Raw genomic sequence first — 20,072 nt, 5'->3', positions numbered from 1 at the left:
GAAGTTGCCAGGGCAGTCAGAGTTCACATTCATTAGGCTGTGGGCGCCAAATGCATATGGAAAATCTAGCTGACTTAACTGAACTCCTGAAGAGGAATGAACACCTCATTTATCGAGGAGCTACTACCAATTAGAATATGTATTTCATTTGTTCAATAACCCCATGAGTACAGTATCACAATCCTTGCTTTACTAAAGCGGAAGCCAATTCAAAGAGGTTCAGTGACTTGTCCAAGCTCAGGGAAAACACTAGGAAGTGAATATGGGTCTGACTCCATCTCTGATTTCAGGAGCCCTGCCCTTTCTTCCACACCATGCCCCCTTGCTTTCAGAAAAAAAGGTCGGTTGACTGAATGGTTGTATGCACAGTTCAAAGCAGAAACACACGATGACATCTTTTGAGATACTCTAACAGTGAGAACTTGAAGTTAAAAATTAAGCGGCAAAACCAAACCGAGGCTTTCTGAGAAAGTGGGGCCAAACCTGTTGCTGTCTGACTGCCAAGTGGCTCACTATTTATCCCTGTAAAACCCTGCAAAAGTATTTGAAAGGGAAGAAGGGACAGAAAACTCCCTCCTTTTCCAAGTTAGCCTTATAGTCTAGGGCTTAAAATACTGGTTTAATGGTGAAGGTAAGTGCTTTTCTTCTTTTTGGGTAGCAGGATAATTACTAACTTAACAAAGGTCCATTAAGGGGAGGGAACAGTTTTAGGAGAAGTCAGAGAAAAGACATTAACAGCAACATAAGGATCTCCATCTGGTAATATTGCCTAATTCCAAAATGAAGAGACTTTCTGAAAAAGATAACTGATTCAATGAAGACCCTAGGGCAAGGCTTGAGAAGCCACTGGTACCAATGGACACTGTGGACAATGGTCATTTCTCCAAGGACGCTGTGAGTATTAACTGTGATGCTATGATTAGTCGGACTGGGATTGGCTGTGGAATGAAATACTGATCAGAACTGACAAGATTTGTGTGTGGGACTGTGGCTAACGAGTCTTTTCAGACTTCTATATGAATTTGAAATGGTCTCTCAGGAAAATGAGAACATGGCCGGGCACGGTGGCTCACGTCTGTAATCCCAGCACTTTGGGAGGCTGAGGCGGGCAGATCACTTGAGGTCAGGAGTTTGAGACCAGCCTGGCCAACACGGTGAAACCCTGTCTCCACTAAAAATAAAAAAATTAGCCGGGCATAGCGGCGCATGCACCTATGCGCGTGCGTAGCGCACGTGCCAGCTATTCAGGAGGCTGAGGCAGGAGAATTGCTTGAACCCGGGAGGTAGAGGTTGCAGTAGTTGAGATCATACCACTGCACTCCAGCCTAGGTGACAGAGTAAGACTCTGTCTCAAACAAGTAATAATAATAAAAGAAAAGGAGAACATGACCAAAGTTATGAATAAGACTGAAGGCAAGAAAATTGTATGTTTGTAGAGATCACCCAGCTTGTTGCCCTCACTGTACATCTAAGAAAAGGCACCCAGGGACATTGTGGTCAGCACCAATTTCTCAGAAACATAGGCAGATGATGGGAGGGCCCTCAGTTTTTCTAACACTGAAGGAATTGCTTCTTCCTATGTTTTTCTGGTGAACCCCTCCCCACTCATCTTGTGGATTCCAGGCCAGAAGAATCCACTTTAAAAAAGAAGCATTTAAAACCAATTTAACAACCAATCGAAGGCACTTTTATAGAAATATATTTCATTTGCTGTAGGCCTGTACTTACGGATCTGAGAGGGCCAGACTACCAATATTGTGACTGTTTATTATTATTGCTGTTGCTAGTATCTAGAATATTATACAACGTATAACACTTTGCAATTTACAAGGCATGTCTCATACCTTTGTTTTCACTCCAAACTGCCCAGTGAAGTAACATTATCCCAATTCTTCCTATGGAACAGTGAAAGCCCTAAGAGTTTCTGAAACTTTACCTCGTTTACTCAATTTGGGAATGTCAGAGCAGAATTCAGTCCTTGAATATCCTCCCACTGCAGGTTCATGCTCTTTGATCTAGGTATAACATTTACTCTGAGTAAACTAGGACTCTGGGCTAACATGATGCAAGACAGGCTGGATATTAGGAGAATCTAAGAGCAATCTAACGACCATTATAATAAAATCATGAGTTCTAGACTTAAAAAAAGGGAAAAACCTGTTTTTTTGCTTATGCATATACCATAATATTTACATTATTGATTTTTTTCTCAAATTCAACCTATACTGTGTCAGGTAATTTTTTTTAATATAACATTTTCCTTTAACTTAATTTCAATTCATTTTTCTGTGTCTACTTACAACTTTGGCACTAGAATTCACAATTTTTTTAGAGGTATAGCTCCTTAAAGGGAAGGGTTCTGACACTGTTACATGCTCTCAGTTGTTTACAAATAGGCTAATAATTATTCCAGTGTCTCCAAGTACATATCAACCATGCCAGTTTTCAGCCTCCATAATTTAATTAGCTTTTGTGCTTATTTTGGAAAAACATTTTCCATTACTATGAAAGACCTCAGTTTAGGATGGTTTGGTATGTTAGCCTGATTTCTGCATTCATCTCATGCAAAGGAAAATAGGAAATGAAGAACTGAAATTACCTATTGATACAAAATCAAAGTAGCATTTGAAACCATAAAACTTGAGTAGGGCTTTTAATCCTTTCATATTAGATAGCAACAGAGAATGGGAAGAAAAACTAAAGTGACAGGTTTGTGATACAATTCCAGTAGCATAAAGAGCAAGGAGAAGTAGTTTTGTTGTGCTCATGTTTAATATTCAAAACTCAACTCAAAAGTATTTTGCATTATCAAATTTCCTTCTAGAATAAATGATTAAAACTTGATTTAAAATGTACAAATTCTCCTTTATAATACCTCAAAATGGAGCTACCCCATTGAGTTTTAAGCTTGTGCTTAAAATATTATGAAAATAAAGGGGAAGTTGTATTAATAGGTAGAACAAGCAGCAGTCTAGGCATTAGGGGATCTGGTGCTGGCTCTGTGCATCATGTGGTTTCAGGCAACTTTTCAAATTTTCTGTACACAAATTTTCTTATCAATAAAATGAACAGTTGGGCCAGAGGATCTCTGAGTCTCTTTCAGCTTTCAGTGTTTATAAGACTGGAGAAGTTGGTGGGAAAGCTTTAAGTGGAGTGTAAATAATTGCAGCTGCATGTACAGTTAAAGAGTTGCCTTCAGCCAAGCCATGGGATCTTGCATAAAAAATGAAATCAAATAGAAAACGGTCCAAACCCTGGGTTTGACCACAGATGACTTCAGCTAGGATCTGAGTGTAGAGCAATGAGCTGAACACCTGATATCCAGATGTTAGCAAGACTTGGAGGCCTTCTAAGGCAGAGCAACAACCAGTATCTGTCCTGGTGCTGACCTGATCTTACTAGCAATTGGGCCTCCATTTGGGTCCATTGTACAAAACAACAACAACAACAACAATAAAACCCCCAAACACCCAAAATTCAAAATTTAGTTCGAGAGATATTATTCCCAGAATTCTAGAGATATTTGGAAAGCAGAAAACTATACTTGCCATGCTTATGAAGTCCAATTATTGCTCTTTTAAATACATTTAGCTACTTCTAAATATAAAATGAGTATCTACTAATTATTTACAAAATCACTTGGTAAATATAGAAAATCACAAAGAATGAAGTGACCATCCTGTTTTGTAACCCAGAAATAGTCATCACTGGCACTTGTGTGAATCAGTTTCTATTCCAGATATGGAATAATCAGTATGTGGATGTGCACAGCATATCCTGCTTTGTACACTAGAGTACTAGCATTTTTCTAATGTAATTCAATATTGTTGAAAACATTTTAAAATAGCTTCCATCACAATAATCTATCTAATTGACTTGCCAGACTCTCATTATTAGGTTAATTTATCTCTAACATTATGCGGTCATGATATCCAAAAACAAAGGATCCAAACTGTATCCATAAACAAAGGATATTTTTGGACACAGTTTTTCATCTATGCCTTTCTTTATAATCCTTCATCCTAAGGTCACAGATTATGAATATCTTTAAAGTATGGACAAGTCTTTTAAATTTTGTGTGCAAAACCAGTGCAAAGCCTTGAATGATAAAATATAAGTTTGATACATGTGTTTTTTTGTTTGCTTGTTTTGAGACGGATTCCTGCTCTGTCCCCCAGGCTGTAGTGCAGTGGCACGATCTTGGCTCACTGCAACCTTTGCCTCTTCGGTTCAAGCAATTATCTTGCCTCAGCCTCCTTAGTAGCAGGGTCTACAGGTGTGTGCCATCACACCCCGCTAATTTTTGTATTTTTAGTAGAGACGGGGTTTCACCATGTTGGCCAGGATGGTCTCGAACACCTGACCTCAAGTGATCTGCCCACCTCAGTCTCCCAAAGTGCTGGGATTACAGGTGTGAGCCACTGCACCCGGCCGATACATGTGTTTTTAAAGTCATAGAAATTTCAAATGTCTTGAAGGATTTTAAACAATTTAAAAAATAAAGTCATAGAAGCTTCAATTTAGGAATGAATGGAAAATTGATTATATTCTTAGGATATGGATTTTTCCTAAAAGAAACAAATGTATGCATCCCCAGAAATAATTTGATTAGTGTACAAATATTAAATTAAACATGTCCATATTTAGAGCCATGAATTCTCTTTGCCTGTCACAATAGCTGGATTTATTCACAATTGTAGTAAGAAGTTCCTGTTCGTTATAATTTTCTAGGTGACATGAAGACTTTATCAGTCCAATCAAGTGTCCACATTTTGTGTAGCAAAGATGAGAATAAACATTTTAAACCTTTAAATGTAATACATATTAGTGTTATGTAATGTCATCCTTCATGTTCGAAGGCACATGGAACATTGTTCTGCTGGTACAGAGGGGAGAGAAACACCATCAGAATGAAAGGAAAGACCGCTCTGGAACCTTCTTCCTTAGCTCTTGAGCTTAGTTTAATTGTCCTGTCTTATGGTCTGCTACAAGCAATACTACTCTTCACCTTTGCATGCTTCTCTGTGGTTTGATAAAGTACATGCAATTTTTCATTTAATTCTTCCAGCTGCACTCAGAAAGGAGCTTTATCTTTATTGAACAGATGAGGAAATGATTAGAGAATTTAAATGACTAGCTCTAGGTCACACAGCTGGAACTTATAGCCAGATTTCCTTTTAACAATCCTGTAACCAAAAGCATACCAGTAGTGCCCTATAAAATGTAAGTTATAGAGCTGTATTGGGTCAAAACTTTTACTGATGCTAAGAGGAGGCAACATTAACAAGGGGAAATTATTTGTGTATTATGTTTTGGATTATGTTCTCTCCATAGATAAAACACTGTCGTAGTAAAAGAGATTCAGGGCACAGGGAAACTCCACCACAAAGCGTGGTACCATTTCCCACAGAAGCTAAATGGACGGGAAGCCTGCCACCAGGAAAGGTAAAGCCACTGCTCTTGTTTGCAGGCTATGTTAATAAGCTGAAGCTTATTCCGACACATTTACACATCTCTGCATCACACTGCCCCTTTGTAAAGATACTCCCAGTGTAACACTGGAGCCAGCTCCAGCCCCGATCCTGTTGCTTTTTCCTTAGCCCCACGAAGTCATCTGTGAGAAATTAAGCCAAATAAGCAATACATCCTGGGATCTAGGGAGTGGAATAAGTTTTGGGAAAGTCTTTTTTTTTTTTTTTTGACTGAGTCTTGCTCTGTCTCCCAGGCTGGAGCGCAGTGGCGCGATCTCGGCTCACTGCAACCTCTGCCTCCCGGGTTCAAGCGATTCTCCTGCCTCAGCCTCCCGAGTAGCTTGGACCACAGGCACGCACCACCATGCCCAGCTGAGTTTTTGTATTTTTAGTAGAGATGGGGTTTCACCGTGTTAGCCAGGATGGTCTTGATCTCCTGACCTCGTGATCCACTGGCCTTGGCCTCCCAAAGTGTTGGGATTACAGGCATGAGCCACCATGTCTGGCCCGGGAAAGTCATTTTAAACCAACCTATATATGAATCCCTACTATAATATTCTCACCAAGCGGCTGGCTCTTTCTCCTGAGCTTGGAAACCCCCAGTAAAATGAAAATAATTATTTCCCAGACCACCACTCTTATCTGTGAGCTTTTTTGGCCATTAAAAATTATTTCTTCCATTATATTTTTATCTATGTCTTCACAGGTTTTCTCTTTCTTTCGTTTTAGTGCTTTTCTTCAAATAAGCAGGAAAAATCCAATCTATCATGCACATGGGAACCCTTTCAATATTGGTCTGTGGTTGTTCCACTTTATGGGGATGCTTTTAAAGAAAAAATTTGTCCTTTCAATATATTGAATATCTTCCAGCACCACATCACCTACAAGCTTTGTAAAAATAGTTCTACATATTAATTTTTTTTTTTTTTTTTTGAGACTGAGTCTCATTCTGTCACCCAGGCTGGAGTGCAGTGACATGATCTTGGCTCATTGCAACCTCTGCCTCCTGGGTTCAAGTGATTCTCCTGACTCAGCCTCCTGAGTAGCTGGGATTACAGGCATGCAACACCATGCCTGGGTAATTTTTGTATTTTTAGTAGAGATGGGGTTTCACCATGTTGACCAGGCTGGTCTCAAACTCCTGACCTCAAGTGATCCACCTGCCTTAGCCTCCCAAAATGCTGGGACTACAGGCGTGAGCCACTGCGCCCCACGTAATTTTTTTTTTTTTAAGTTGAACATATGTGAAGGCAGGACCTAGTGACACATAGCAAAAACATTTCCAAGTAGACATTACACTAGGGAATTAGTCGAAGTGCTCATTTAAAGTACGATCTCTCAAATGTATTAAAAGAGAATCCTTGGATGTGCAATACCTTAATTCAAAGGCAGCTCATTATGTATAAACTCTCAAGCTTTGTGATAAACGAATGTGCATAACAGATGGGACTATTGACTTACAGCCCAGAGAATTTTACCGATGCTGAGAAGGTTATGTGACTGGCTCTGCCACTGTCATCCCCATTCACTTCATTTTGGAGCAATATGACATAAATGCCTTACATGTGGGTTTTCTCTATTTATCATGTGTTTCCTACCCCCTTGAAAGATGGCCATATTTGCTTTACTTGGTTATAAGATCCCATATTCACTGTCTTGAAGCCAACCAAATAATTTGACAAAGTGGGTTTGTAGTGCTGGCTATTTTGGTGAAAAAAAAGACAATGAGACTTCATGATGTCATCCAAAGTTCTATCAGATCGAGCTGTGAGAGAAAGGAAAAGAAAGGGGTCTCAGTCAGGATGCTCATTGCATACATCTGTGTTGTTGTCTAGGTCCAGATTTCTGTTCATTACGCTATGGGCTGGCTCTTATCATGCACTTCTCAAACTTCACCATGATAACCCAGCGTGTGAGTCTGAGCATTGCGATCATCGCCATGGTGAACACCACTCAGCAGCATGGTCTATCTAATGCCTCCACTGAGGGGCCTGTTGCAGACGCCTTCAATAACTCCAGCATATCCATCAAGGAATTTGATACAAAGGTAAGTATGATGGAAAATAGGGCTCTTTGTTGAGAGGAAAAAACTTTGAAAGGAAGGCATAGATCTTGATTCTGTGGAGTATAGAAGTATACTTTTCCAATGACAAATTAAAACTGACTGGAACTATTTTTCTTTGAGACATTGCTTCTATAATAAAAATAAGATTTCATTGAGGTTATTATGATTATAAGGTGGGGGAACTGTAGAGTTAAATGTGAAAAATTTAAAAATGGAACAGTTTATGTGATGTCTTCAGTGAAAAACTAGGTATTACCTGGGCACATTCTTATAGGTTACTCAATCCTATTCAGTTCTCTGCCTTTTTTATTGTTTCTGAGCAATTTTATAACCCTGTAAATTCTATATAACAAATAGAAATGCAAACGATTCTTGTCCATAGCTTTGCAAATAAATTTTGCCAAGAGAAAAATCAGTTAAAACTTTTCTCCACTCACCTTCCAGTTGAATCAGCCAATTTTGCTGTTTGTTTTGTTTGTTTGTTTGTTTTCTGAGATAGAGTCTCTGTCATTCAGGCTCGAGTGCAGTGGCATGATCTCAGCTCACTGCAGCCTCCGCCTCCTGGGTTCAAGAGATTTTCCTGTCTCAGCCTCCCGAGTAGCTGGGACTAAGGGGGCGTGCCACCACGGCTGGCTAATTTTTGTATTTTTAGTACAGACAGGGTTTCACTAGGCTGGTCTCGAACTCCTGACCTCAGGTGATCCACCCGCCTCAGCCTCCCAAAGTGTTGGGATTACAGGTGTGAGCCACAGCACCAGGCTCTGCTGTATATTTAAAGTCTATTTCAGCATTGCTTCCTGCTTGTGTTATGCGTGATTCTTTCAGTTTTCCTTTGAACCAGTTATAACATCTTACTTACTCCATTAATCAATGAGTTAAATAAAATCTTTGTTGTATGTTTATTTTACATTTATATGAAAACCATGAATTTACCTAATTAAAAAAATTATCCTTTAAATTATCTTGTACTGTACATTTCCCATGTCATCCCTATAATTCATGATTAATGATTTTATTACATTGGACCCAGCTTATTTACAATGAGTACATAAATTTATTGTCTCCAGTCTTTCCTCCATTATCCCGTCTACATATCCACACTGAGTAGATTCACTACTCAGGAATCTTGGATACCTTCAAGTTGCCAAACATGCAGTGTTCACTGGACAAGCTGTGTTCCTCCAGAATTTGGGCCTACTTCTCAGCACACTCACATCTGCTATCAATGACCCATGGAAAGTTTTTGCCCTGAGCAAGCCAGAGTCCCTGTTAGTTTCTTCCAAATCCTACAAGTTCACTTTTGCTATTTTTTCCGATGAGATAAAATTTTCCTTTTTGACTTTCTACAAATCATAGTCATTTTTCATGGGATAGCTCAAGTATTGCTTCCTTTCTGGGACCTTCCCGAATTATTCTTTTCTCCTCTCAAAGTCGCTGTTTTATTTATGTTCATCTTCAAATCTTGATTCTCACATGAATCATATACCTTGTATTATTTATAGTTTTTTTGAGTGGGTAAAATATTTCATATTTTATATTCTTTGGCTCTCTACTTTATAGCATGATGCCAGATATTTAGAGGCCTTATTGCATTTATTTTTTATTTTATTTTAAAATCTATTTTATTTATTTATTTATTTTATTATTTTATTTATTTATTTTAAAATCTGTTTATTTTTAGGTAAATATTCAGGTAATGTAATTTATATAATTATTTAGGCATTTTAGGTAGTTATTTAAAAATAATTCAAATTATTTATTGAGTTATATCAGAAGAATGTGATCTTATTCATTTGTAATATGTGTTTTAGGAACTCAGTTCAGCCAGGGCAGACCATAATTCCCAAACTTCACTTTTCTTTTTAATTAGGCACTGATTTTGGTTAAGAGTTCAGTAAAGTTTTGTGTGTGTTTTTTAAAAATTCTTTGATATAAGAGTCAACATGTTACTCAACTTTTACTAGAAGCAAAACAGAGGAAGCGCTTTCACAGATTAAATATCTCTCAATGTTTTCTTCCATTTACTTCTTCCTATTATTCATCTATATAATCATTTTCTTTACCTCTTTTCTTCATTTCTTCTGTTTTTCTCTCCTTCTAAGACAAGCAAATTAGGGGTATAATTGGTTGTTTGGGAAGGTAGGAAGAATATAGAGAGAAACAAAAATCAATATTTTATACTAGAGTCTCACCAACCTCAAGCAACTCTGACTGTAAAGTAGATTTTCATAACAGGACTTCTTGACAAAGAGTTTTCCTATTTTTCCCCCAGGCCTCTGTGTATCAATGGAGCCCAGAAACTCAGGGTATCATCTTTAGCTCCATCAACTATGGGATAATACTGACTCTGATCCCAAGTGGATATTTAGCAGGGATATTTGGAGCAAAAAAAATGCTTGGTGCTGGTTTGCTGATCTCTTCCCTTCTCACCCTCTTTACACCATTGGCTGCTGACTTCGGAGTGATTTTGGTCATTGTGGTTCGGACAGTCCAGGGCATGGCCCAGGTATCCAGATACTTTCTCATTCTGGGTGAGATCCAGATTCCTGAATTCTACAAAATATCGAAGGTCTTAATGATTTTCATTTCAGGGAATGGCATGGACAGGTCAGTTTACTATTTGGGCAAAGTGGGCTCCTCCACTTGAACGAAGCAAGCTCACCACCATTGCAGGATCAGGTAAGTGTGCACACATGGGTCATAGCTTTGTCATCTGTTCCATCCCACTGTGTCTTCTATGAATCAAATGGTTTGGGGAAGAGGGAGAAAAAGTGCTACTGAAAAATTCAACAATATAAGACACTTGCATCACAAATAAGAAAGATGTATTTGTGCAGTAAAGACATTGAGGCTTAGAAATAGAAAAAACCATTGTGAGCTAGGTTTCAGGTCAGCAAAGCCTTAGTAGGCAGAAAAGCCTTGTAGGAAAAAGTTTAAACCTTTAAGAATTGCATAAATGGAAAAAGATCAAGTAAACTATATATACACCATCTTAGCAATGATTTTGAAGTGAGAATTAAGGCTACCACAGCTCCAGGTGGTAAGGAGAGAAATCAGGCTGGAAGAGTTTGAAGTTTCTGTATTATTCTAAGCTCTTTACTATTCTATTATGAGCTCATTAATTCTCACAACAACCCTCTCATGTAAGCACCATTTTAAATTCTTATTTTACAGGGAAGGGAGTTAAGGAAGGTGGAGATTAAGAAAATTGCCCAAATACAAATAGTCAGCAGGTGGTAGGTTTGAGATTTAAGCCCATGCAGATTTTAGCCCCAGAGCAGACACTCTCAATCACTATGCTAAACTACCTTTCCATGGTATGTGATCCTACTAAGGCCTCTACAGCTTTATCATTGCTGTTCTCCCCAGCCTGTCGTGCTGAGAGTATATACCCGAAGAGCAGAACTAAGATTCCATCCAGCTTCTCACTCCTAGGTCCACTACACAGCTGCATCCTGCAGACTTTTACCTCAAGCAACCCTCCTGCGTTCTTGCTTCCTTCCATCATAGTTGTAACCATCTCCTCTATTTGCAAATACTATCTGCTGATCTCTCTCTTCTAGACTGGTTTCTTTCAACCTTCTTCCCACCAAAACCAAGTTAGCTTGCTAAAATAAAGATGGGGCATTTTTACTCACCTGATTGAGAATTTTCAATGTGTTCCTTCATGCTTATAAAGACTGACCTCTTTATTGCATGGATACAAAAGTTCTCAGCCATCTGGCCCCAACCTTGTTCCACTCCACTCCCCTGTGCAAGCATGGCTCTAGTGGCACTGGACGTTGGCTCCTCCCCACATAGATCGGCACTGCACTTCCCTCTGGCTCTGCTTCCATTAGTTTATATGCCTGGAAAGTTCTTTGCCCCTGTTCCTTGTGCCAAAATTCCATCTATCCTATTGCATAGCTTATGTAAAAACTTCCTAAATCTTTTTTTTTTTTTTTTTTTTTGAGACGGAGTCTCGCTCTTTCGCCCAGGCCAGACTGCAGTAGCGCTATCTCAGCTCACTGCAAGCTCCGCCTCCCTGGTTCACGCCATTCTCCTGCCTCAGCCTCCCGAGTAGCTGGGACTACAGGCGCCTACCACCATGCCCGGCTAATTTTTTGTATTTTTAGTAGATACGGGGTTTCACCGTGTTGGCCAGGATGGTCTCAATCTCCTGACCTCGTGATCCACCCGCCTCGGCCTCCCAAAGTGCTGGGATTACAGACGTGAGCCACCGTGCCCGTCCAAAACTTCCTAAATCTTATAATTATTATCAATTTATCCTCAGATATACTTCCACGTACATTGTAGTTTTATTATCATATTTATATTTTACATCATTTTTTTCAAATTGCAGATTGGGACCCATTAAGTGAGGCATAACATCCATTGAGCGAGTTAAAATCATTATTTTAAAAAGTGAATAGAATAGAATAGAATAGAAATTGTTGGAGTGCATTGGACATGGTAAAGTTAAATATCGATTCATGAAACCATTGTTTGAGGCATATGTGTGTAGTTGTATGTACAAGTGTTTATGTATATTGGTGTGTGTGTTATGTTACCCTGTAAAATGCATTTCTTACTATGGGTCTGTGAATTATGTTTCTTGTTGTTTTTTAATGTAGACTTCCAAAGCCTACGTGGCATTTCACTAGTGACAATCAATTTTATTCACATTTTTCTCTCCAATTGGACCAGAAGCTCTTTGAGGGCAGAGGCTGTATCTTACCAATTTTTGTTAAGTCTTTCATTTCCTGCCCCTAGCCTCATATTAGATCATGCAAGAAAGCAACTGTAATCACAAGAAAATACTAATGGGCTATGATAGCAGAGAGTTACTGTGACAAACTAAGGGATTTGGATTTGGTCACACTGGTGTTGAGGAGCCACTGAAGAATCAGAGGGTGTGTTACTATTATTTATTAATTTTAATTATATCATTTTACTTTATTGGGAAAATCTGTGAGCAGAAATAAATACTCTCATTGCCCAATAATTCTAAGTCTGCCACCTCACTGTTGGGACAATGTTTAGGGAGGCCACGAAGTCTTAGCCTTTGATATTTTCATAAGTGTTTTTCTCCCTCTCTCCTTTAGGGTCAGCATTTGGATCTTTCATCATCCTCTGTGTGGGGGGACTAATCTCACAGGCCTTGAGCTGGCCTTTTATCTTCTACATCTTTGGTGAGTCACTTTCTCTTAAATCCTAACGCCTCCATTTCCCGAGCATCCATTTTGGCACCTACATCACCCACGTTCTTCCTATATGAAAGAAAATATCCTTTATCAAATGGGAGATGATAAAAAATGTCAACGGTTGGTATCATTTTTAATCTAGTCACACAACTTGATTAACACCTTCCTGGTGGTTCTGGGAAGCCACACACACAAGGTAGAGGAGTTGACTATTCACATGGCACCGACTTGTGATGCAGTCTTGTCCTTCCATATCAAGCATCTTCTGCAGAATCTCTACTACCACATCTGAAGTGCCTGCTATATGCAGTTAAGATGTCAAAGATAGTGAAGTACATTTTCAATGTGTCTTCATATTTCATTATAATTATTATTTCTGCCCAAGATGCCTTTCACCTGTTCTCTACCAAGTTAATCTTGCAAAGCTCAATTCAAATGTCCCCTTCCCCATGGGCCCTTCCAGGGCTTACCCTATCAGATTCTGGCATTCTCTCCTTTATGATATTTCCTCTCTAGGTTATGTTGGTGTGTAATTATTTATTTCTCCTTTTCTTTCCACTAGACTGTGAAATGCTTGAGGCAAGGAATCCATTCTATTTTTTCATCACTTGGGTGTCATCATGGTGCCTGATTTTTAGCTTTAAAATAAAAGAATCAATGAATCCAGTAATTAGAGGGAATTTAAAGAAAACTAGTCCTCAGAATCTTTTAACATAGAATGTTCTTCAAATAACAAATTCCAATAATAAGACAATTTTCTACACTTGATTTTGTTTTTATAGCCAAATGGCGTCATTAAATATAGTCCTGGCCTGAATGGCTTTCTCATTAATGATGCTAATTATTTTGGTTTGTACATGTTAACCAGGTATTGTACAGAAATATTTCTTTTGGGAATCCATAATGGATGTATGGCTTGAATACAAATAATACTGTCTCTTGTATGTGCATTGGAAATTTTTCCCTGCCACACGATTTCATGGAAGGTTGTTTCGTGTATGTATGACTGCAATCCTGACTATTCAGATCTTCCACAACAAGACAACTTATGTGTGCATTAAGAATTTGCTGCCTAAAATACATAACACTGTAATCATTGGAGGCTTTACAGTAATTAATCAGCTATGCAATGCCATGCTCATGTTATCTCCAGAGGGCTCTGACATTGACAAATGGTGGCTTTCTATTTGAGACGTAATATCTAAAAAGCTTTAACAGGTTTGTAGAAGGATTGAAAGAAAGAATGGGAACATTTAGGTCTTTATGGTAGAATAAGCATTAATTGATTAGTGTGTAGAAGGGAGAGGCATGCCACTTCAGAGGAAACTCCCTTCCCCCAGTAAACAAATCTACCTAAAAACTAATTTTATCCCTTCTTCCCAGGTAGCACTGGCTGTGTCTGCTGTCTCCTATGGTTCACAGTGATTTATGATGACCCCATGCATCACCCGTGCATAAATGTTAGGGAAAAGGAGCACATCGTGTCATCACTGGCTCAACAGGTACAGTGTACACCTTGTAACTGTGGCCCATGCAGAGGCCTCTAGGGCAAGGTGTAGATCTCCTCTGAGAGGCACCATCTTGGCTGCTCTAATACTCAAGCTGATTAGGTATTTCTTTTTAGCCCAGTTCTCCTGGACGAGCTGTACCCGTAAAGGCGATGGTCACATGCCTACCACTTTGGGCCATTTTCCTGGGTTTTTTCAGCCATTTCTGGCTGTGCACCATCATCCTAACATACCTACCAACGTACATCAGTACTCTGCTCCATGTTAACATCAGAGATGTGAGTTTACTTCCTATACTTCTATGAAAATGATAATGGTAATAAGGAGAAACAGTTCTGTGTTACCTATTACATTCTGGCTTTACATATAACCATTAATTTAACCTTCACAATGACCTTGAGAGAAGCATTGTTATAATTCCCTTTTCACAGATGTGGAAACGGGACACTTAGAGGTGAGATAACTTGCCCCAGGTTGCACAATACTAAGTGGTAGAGCTACTGCAGCATCCGTATTCTTAACCACTATGCTATACTACCACACCAGCTGATTCCAAAGCTTCTTTTAGAAATAATATTGCTGGGCCAGGCGCAGTGGCTCATGCCTGTAATCCCAGCACTTTGGGAGGCCGAGGCAGGCATATCATGAGGTCAGGAATTCAAGACCAGCCTGACCAATATGGTTTACTAAATATCATCTACTAAAAATACAAAAATTAGCCAGACATGGTGGCAGGCACCTGTAATCCCAGCTATTCAGGAGGCTAAGACAGGAGAATTGCTTGAACCCGGGAGGTGGAGGTTGCATTGAGCCAAGATCATGCCACTGCACTCCAGCCTGGGCAACAGAGTGAGACTCCATCTCAAAAAAAAAAAAAACCCGAGAAATTAATATTACTTTTATCTGGAGCCCAGAGTGATGCAGCTTCTGGCTGTCTTATCTGAGACAGTGTTCTTTTAGTGTGAAAAAGGATGCCAATTTTCCCCCAAACAACCTACAGTATCATGGGGGTAAGTTAATGGCTGGTTTGTGTAACTGAAAAATTTTGGTGCTAATGTATCTCTATAACTACTCTGTATAAACTTCCTTCCTTCAGAGTGGAGTTCTGTCCTCCCTGCCTTTTATTGCTGCTGCAAGCTGTACAATTCTAGGAGGTCAGCTGGCAGATTTCCTTTTGTCCAGGAATCTTCTCAGATTGATCACTGTGCGAAAGCTCTTTTCATCTCTTGGTAAGGATAAGCGTGTGGGCCCATTTAACCAATCCCTTTTCTGCACATGGTCTCAGAGGGTTCCCTGACAGCATGTCCTCATTGCCCAGGGCTCCTCCTTCCATCAATATGTGCTGTGGCCCTGCCCTTTGTGGCCTCCAGTTACGTGATAACCATTATTTTGCTGATACTTATTCCTGGGACCAGTAACCTATGTGACTCAGGGTTTATCATCAACACCTTAGATATCGCTCCCAGGTAAGAGCTCTACCTGTTTTTTCCCCTCCTCCAGACCCTTCCAGAGGTGTTAGACCTCAGTGGTCGCTGTGAAACTCTTTAATGTTACTGACATGCACTAATGGCAGAATGACAAATAACTACAAATGTCTGTCTGTGGCCATTTTTAGAACAACAAATGTGGTATTTTTAGAACAACAATTTCCAATCTTCGCCAGTAATCATTTTGATAAAAAGCTTCCCAAGCTTCCCTAACAGAGATTGAACTGTGTATGCTGGGAAAAGGCCCATACACAGGTGATTTGGAAAAGTTTCCATGGTGTTGTTCATATTAGCTACCACATATATATATATATACAGTCACAATAAGCCAGCTCCTGTGCCAAGACTTGCCATATATCAACACATCTAATCCTCACAGTTATATTAGGTGGGTCCTATTGTTATCCCCATTTTATAAGGGAGAAGGCTGAGGCACAAGGAAGTTAAATGGTGTGACTACGGTCACATAAAGGCAGAGCCAGGATTTGGACCCGGGGAGTTTGGCTTTGGAGTCTGTGTCCTGCCCGTTGCACAAACTGGCTTCTACACTGAGCAGCCGGGGTAAAGAAACGTGGTTCCTAGAAAGACTGCATTGCTCCCTGGTTATTGACTCAGTAGATTGGTAATTTCGGGTTTGGCAAATAGACATTGCCCTGAATGTCTTTAGGTGAATGAAAAACTGCATTAAGCAAAATGACTTTGCCATTAGAGATGAATTGTGTTAAAGTTGAGTTGCTGCAGAAGCTGTAAGTGGCTTTCTATATAAAATCATTTATAAAATTATCTTCCCACAGATATGCAAGTTTCCTCATGGGAATCTCAAGGGGATTTGGACTCATCGCAGGAATCATCTCTTCCACTGCCACTGGATTCCTCATCAGTCAGGTTGGGCCAGTTTATTGAACATCTTCAAGTGGCAGGTATTGTTTTAGGTGTTGGAGATACACATGGTGCTTTCAAGATCTGGATGGCAACACAATTACTCTATTTACATGAACCTCTAAATCAGACTCTGGTAGGTCAAATTTCCCAGGGGAAGAAAAATATAAGCTTATTTTCTCAAGATGAATAGGTCTTAGATTGATTAAAATGAGCTGTTCCGGTGCAGGACACAGCACGTATGACTTCCTAGAGGTACACGAGCATGAAACAGTTCTTAGTTATGACCAGAATGAATAACACATGTCAAGGAATAGCAAGAGATGAAGACAGAGGGGCAGAAGAAGATCATGAAGAATATGTTCAGACTAATCCAATTTTTAAAAAAATCACAAAAGGGAAACAAAGTGTCCCTAGGCCAGTTTAAAGATAATTTAATGGCTGAAAAGAGATTGGCTGTGAAACATTGCAAGGAGGCTTGCTCTGTGTTTGGAAATGCAGGCTGGTGAGGAAGATGAAAAGACAGACCCAGGCAGGGATGGAAGGACTGACAAGAACCAACTTACAAAGAGAAGTTTTGTTTTTACTACATTTCTATGTGATCAAGTTGCCAGGTTAATATTTGACTAAACTGCTAGGAATCCACTGTGACTATAATGCTGGAAATGACTTAGTAGGGCTTTCTGAGGAGGGTCACACGGAAGACCAAACAGAACTCGTGTTGAATTGAGATGGGTTGTAGTGATAGATGTCAACAGCCAATACAAAAACAAAAAAAACCAAAACAAACAGCAACAACAACAACAACAAAGGAACAGAGAAGACACAAACACGATGCCACAATGCCATTTTAGGCATAATTTTAAATGAGTAATATTATATGTTGAAATCCAAATTTTCAGAAAAACATTAGTGTATTTTATTTTTGTTTAAAGAAATAGCCATCTGAACTCAGAACCCCATGTGCATTTTGGCCATTTTGTTTCCAATAGTTTCATCAACTTCCTTAAGCTACTGCACATTGTTCCTTATATTCCTTGTGATCAACATTGCAATACACAATTTGGAGGGCTACTAGAACTGGTGTAGAAAGAACTTGTGAGATTGCTCATTTTTCTGTGTTTTTTACATCTAGGATTTTGAGTCTGGTTGGAGGAATGTCTTTTTCCTGTCTGCTGCAGTCAATATGTTTGGCCTGGTATTTTACCTCACATTTGGACAAGCAGAACTTCAAGACTGGGCCAAAGAGAGGACCCTCACCCGCCTCTGAGGACAAAAAGTTACAAATTTAAATGTGGTACTGAGCATGAACTTTCTAAACATTTTTTACTTATCTTCATATTCTTGACCATAGACTCAGCAGTTCTTAACTCTGACTGTGTGTTAGTCTTCCCTGGGGAGCCTTCATAAGATACTGATGCCTGGGATCCACTCCAGAGATTCTGAATGAATTGGTCTGGGGTGGAACCCAGATACCACTAATTTTTAGATAACTCCTTAGAGGTTTCTAGCATGCGCCCGGGGTTGACAACAGGTGGACAAACTTGAAAAGTCAATTCATGTGGCCTTTGAATTTTCCTCATTGGAAAGTACTAAATAAATAAAAATTCATGTGAAAATGATCACTGATAAATATCTTTGTGGTGGGGCAGGTTATTGGATACAGACAAGATCTGCTTGGAATTGTAGCCATATGTTACAGATCTCAGCACCGATCAGAACTGTAAAGCTATAATCCCCAGAATTAAATTTTTTATTATTTTTTATACATTGCAAAACATGGACGTTTATTTATGTGGTTAAATTCTATTAAAATTTACATGCTAAAATAAAATAGACCATTTTCAAATTATTTAGATCCAGATATTTCCATCAGATTAAACAGATATTTATCCTAGCCCAATTGCAAGATATTAATGACGAGAAAATGACCAATAAAAGATTAAATAAATGAGGTTAACTTAGAAATCAAGGACAGAGAAGATAGAATTGGAAAGCTTGTATTGTGAGAAGAATGGATGTGAAGGAAGGCAATGTAGACACTTCCAGAAGGCATAGCAATATAGTTTAGACCATATAATGAAAATTGGAGAGAGATGACAGAGACACCTTCAAGTGAAATGACAATTTATATGGGGGAGAAAAATATTGAAGATATAACAAGATGAGAAAAGGCATAGAAATGTATCACATACAAGAGAAGTTCCTTTTGAGCGTAGAAAAAGATGATTTAATCTTCTTCATATTTTTCTTACTTTCCCAAGATACTCAGATAGGCAGCGTCAACTCTAACAGGAATTAATTTGGCTCCTAACACTTAAGACATATCCTTTAGTTTGTCTCCTCACACAGAGCTGATTCTGGTTTTGCCACAGCATGTCTAGAGAAGAAGTTCCCGCCATATTTTAAATCCTATTAAAAAACTGCTAGGACAAGAAACTTGGGCTAATTCAGCAGATGATGAGAGTCTCCTAATGCAAATCAATGAGTATTTTTGAGCAGGTTTTTCAGAAAAACAGAATGTCAGGCCCTGAGGTGATACTAAGATGAGAACATTGATTTTGCCTTCATGGTATTGACAATATAAAGAGGAAGGGGGGTTTGCAGAAAACTAAAAGAAGAAGTAGAAGAAAAAAGAAAGACATAGTATAATAGGTAGTCAAATTATGTACAGAAAAAAGAGAAAAAAAGACCAAAAAAGGGTGGGGGGCAGACAACCCAACTGAAAAATGGGCCAATGACTTGAATAGGGACTTCATAAAAGAGAAAATGGAAGTGGCTCCTTAACACATAAAAAGATGTTTAACTTCGTTAGTCATTACAGAAATGAAAATCAAAACTACAATGAAATACCACTATAAAATTAACTAATGGATAAAATGAAAGGAGATGGAAAACAAAATGTTGCCAAGCATGTGGGGCAACTGGAACTTTCATACGTTATGAATGTGAACTTTGGAAAGCTGCTCGGCAATATCTTCTAAAGCTAAATGTACAATTCCAGTGACTCAGACATTTTACTTAGAAATGCACATATACATCCATAAAACATGTACAACAATGTTCATAGGAGCACTATCTGTAATAGCCTGAACAGGAAGTTGTCTGTTAAGAGAAGAATGAGTAAATAAACCATGGTCTATTTATATAGCAATGAGAATTAACAGACCCCAATATATAATAGATGAATGGGTCTCATAAACACAATATTGATTAAAGGAAGACAAAACGCACATTCTTTTAAAGGTTTATAAAATACTCTTTAAAAATAGCTACAACCAATCTGTCCTGTTAAAAATCAGTGAGCGATTTCCCTTGGGCAGGGATGGGGATCGTGGCTGGATGGATGGTACTTAAGAAGTGCTCCTGGGATACTAGAAATATTTCACTTCTTGACTTGGATGTGTGCTTACTTTGTGAATATTGTACATTTATGATTTGTGCACTTTTATGTACGTAGAAAATAAAACAGAAAGCAA

At 38.9% G+C, this 20,072-nt stretch overlaps 1 protein-coding gene across 3 annotated transcripts; it reads left to right on the top strand.

The window, feature by feature from the left end:
- Positions 1-479: 479 nt before the first annotated feature.
- Positions 480-18,427, top strand: SLC17A2 (solute carrier family 17 member 2). Of its 3 annotated transcripts, XM_032140828.2 has the most exons (12): positions 480-894; positions 5,335-5,445; positions 7,307-7,518; positions 9,809-10,042; positions 10,128-10,215; positions 12,621-12,707; positions 14,103-14,221; positions 14,344-14,505; positions 15,324-15,456; positions 15,546-15,693; positions 16,509-16,599; positions 17,729-18,427. In XM_032140828.2, exons 2-12 carry the CDS (start codon positions 5,418-5,420, stop codon positions 17,861-17,863), a joined length of 1,437 nt encoding a protein of 478 aa, XP_031996719.1. In that variant the 5' UTR covers positions 480-894; positions 5,335-5,417; the 3' UTR covers positions 17,864-18,427. The 3 variants fall into 3 exon arrangements, with proteins under 3 accessions (XP_031996719.1, XP_031996720.1, XP_058288579.1); XM_032140829.2 differs by lacking the exon at positions 15,546-15,693; XM_058432596.1 differs by lacking the exons at positions 480-894; positions 15,546-15,693 and having other exon boundaries at positions 16,509-16,634.
- The last annotated feature ends 1,645 nt before the right edge of the window (positions 18,428-20,072 follow it).

The sequence above is a fragment of the Hylobates moloch genome, unplaced genomic scaffold (assembly GCF_009828535.3).
Source record: "Hylobates moloch isolate HMO894 unplaced genomic scaffold, HMol_V3 SCAFFOLD_20, whole genome shotgun sequence".
NCBI lineage: Eukaryota > Metazoa > Chordata > Mammalia > Primates > Hylobatidae > Hylobates > Hylobates moloch.
Note: the sequence above shows the minus strand (reverse complement) of the source record. Positions and strands in the feature narration are given on the sequence as shown.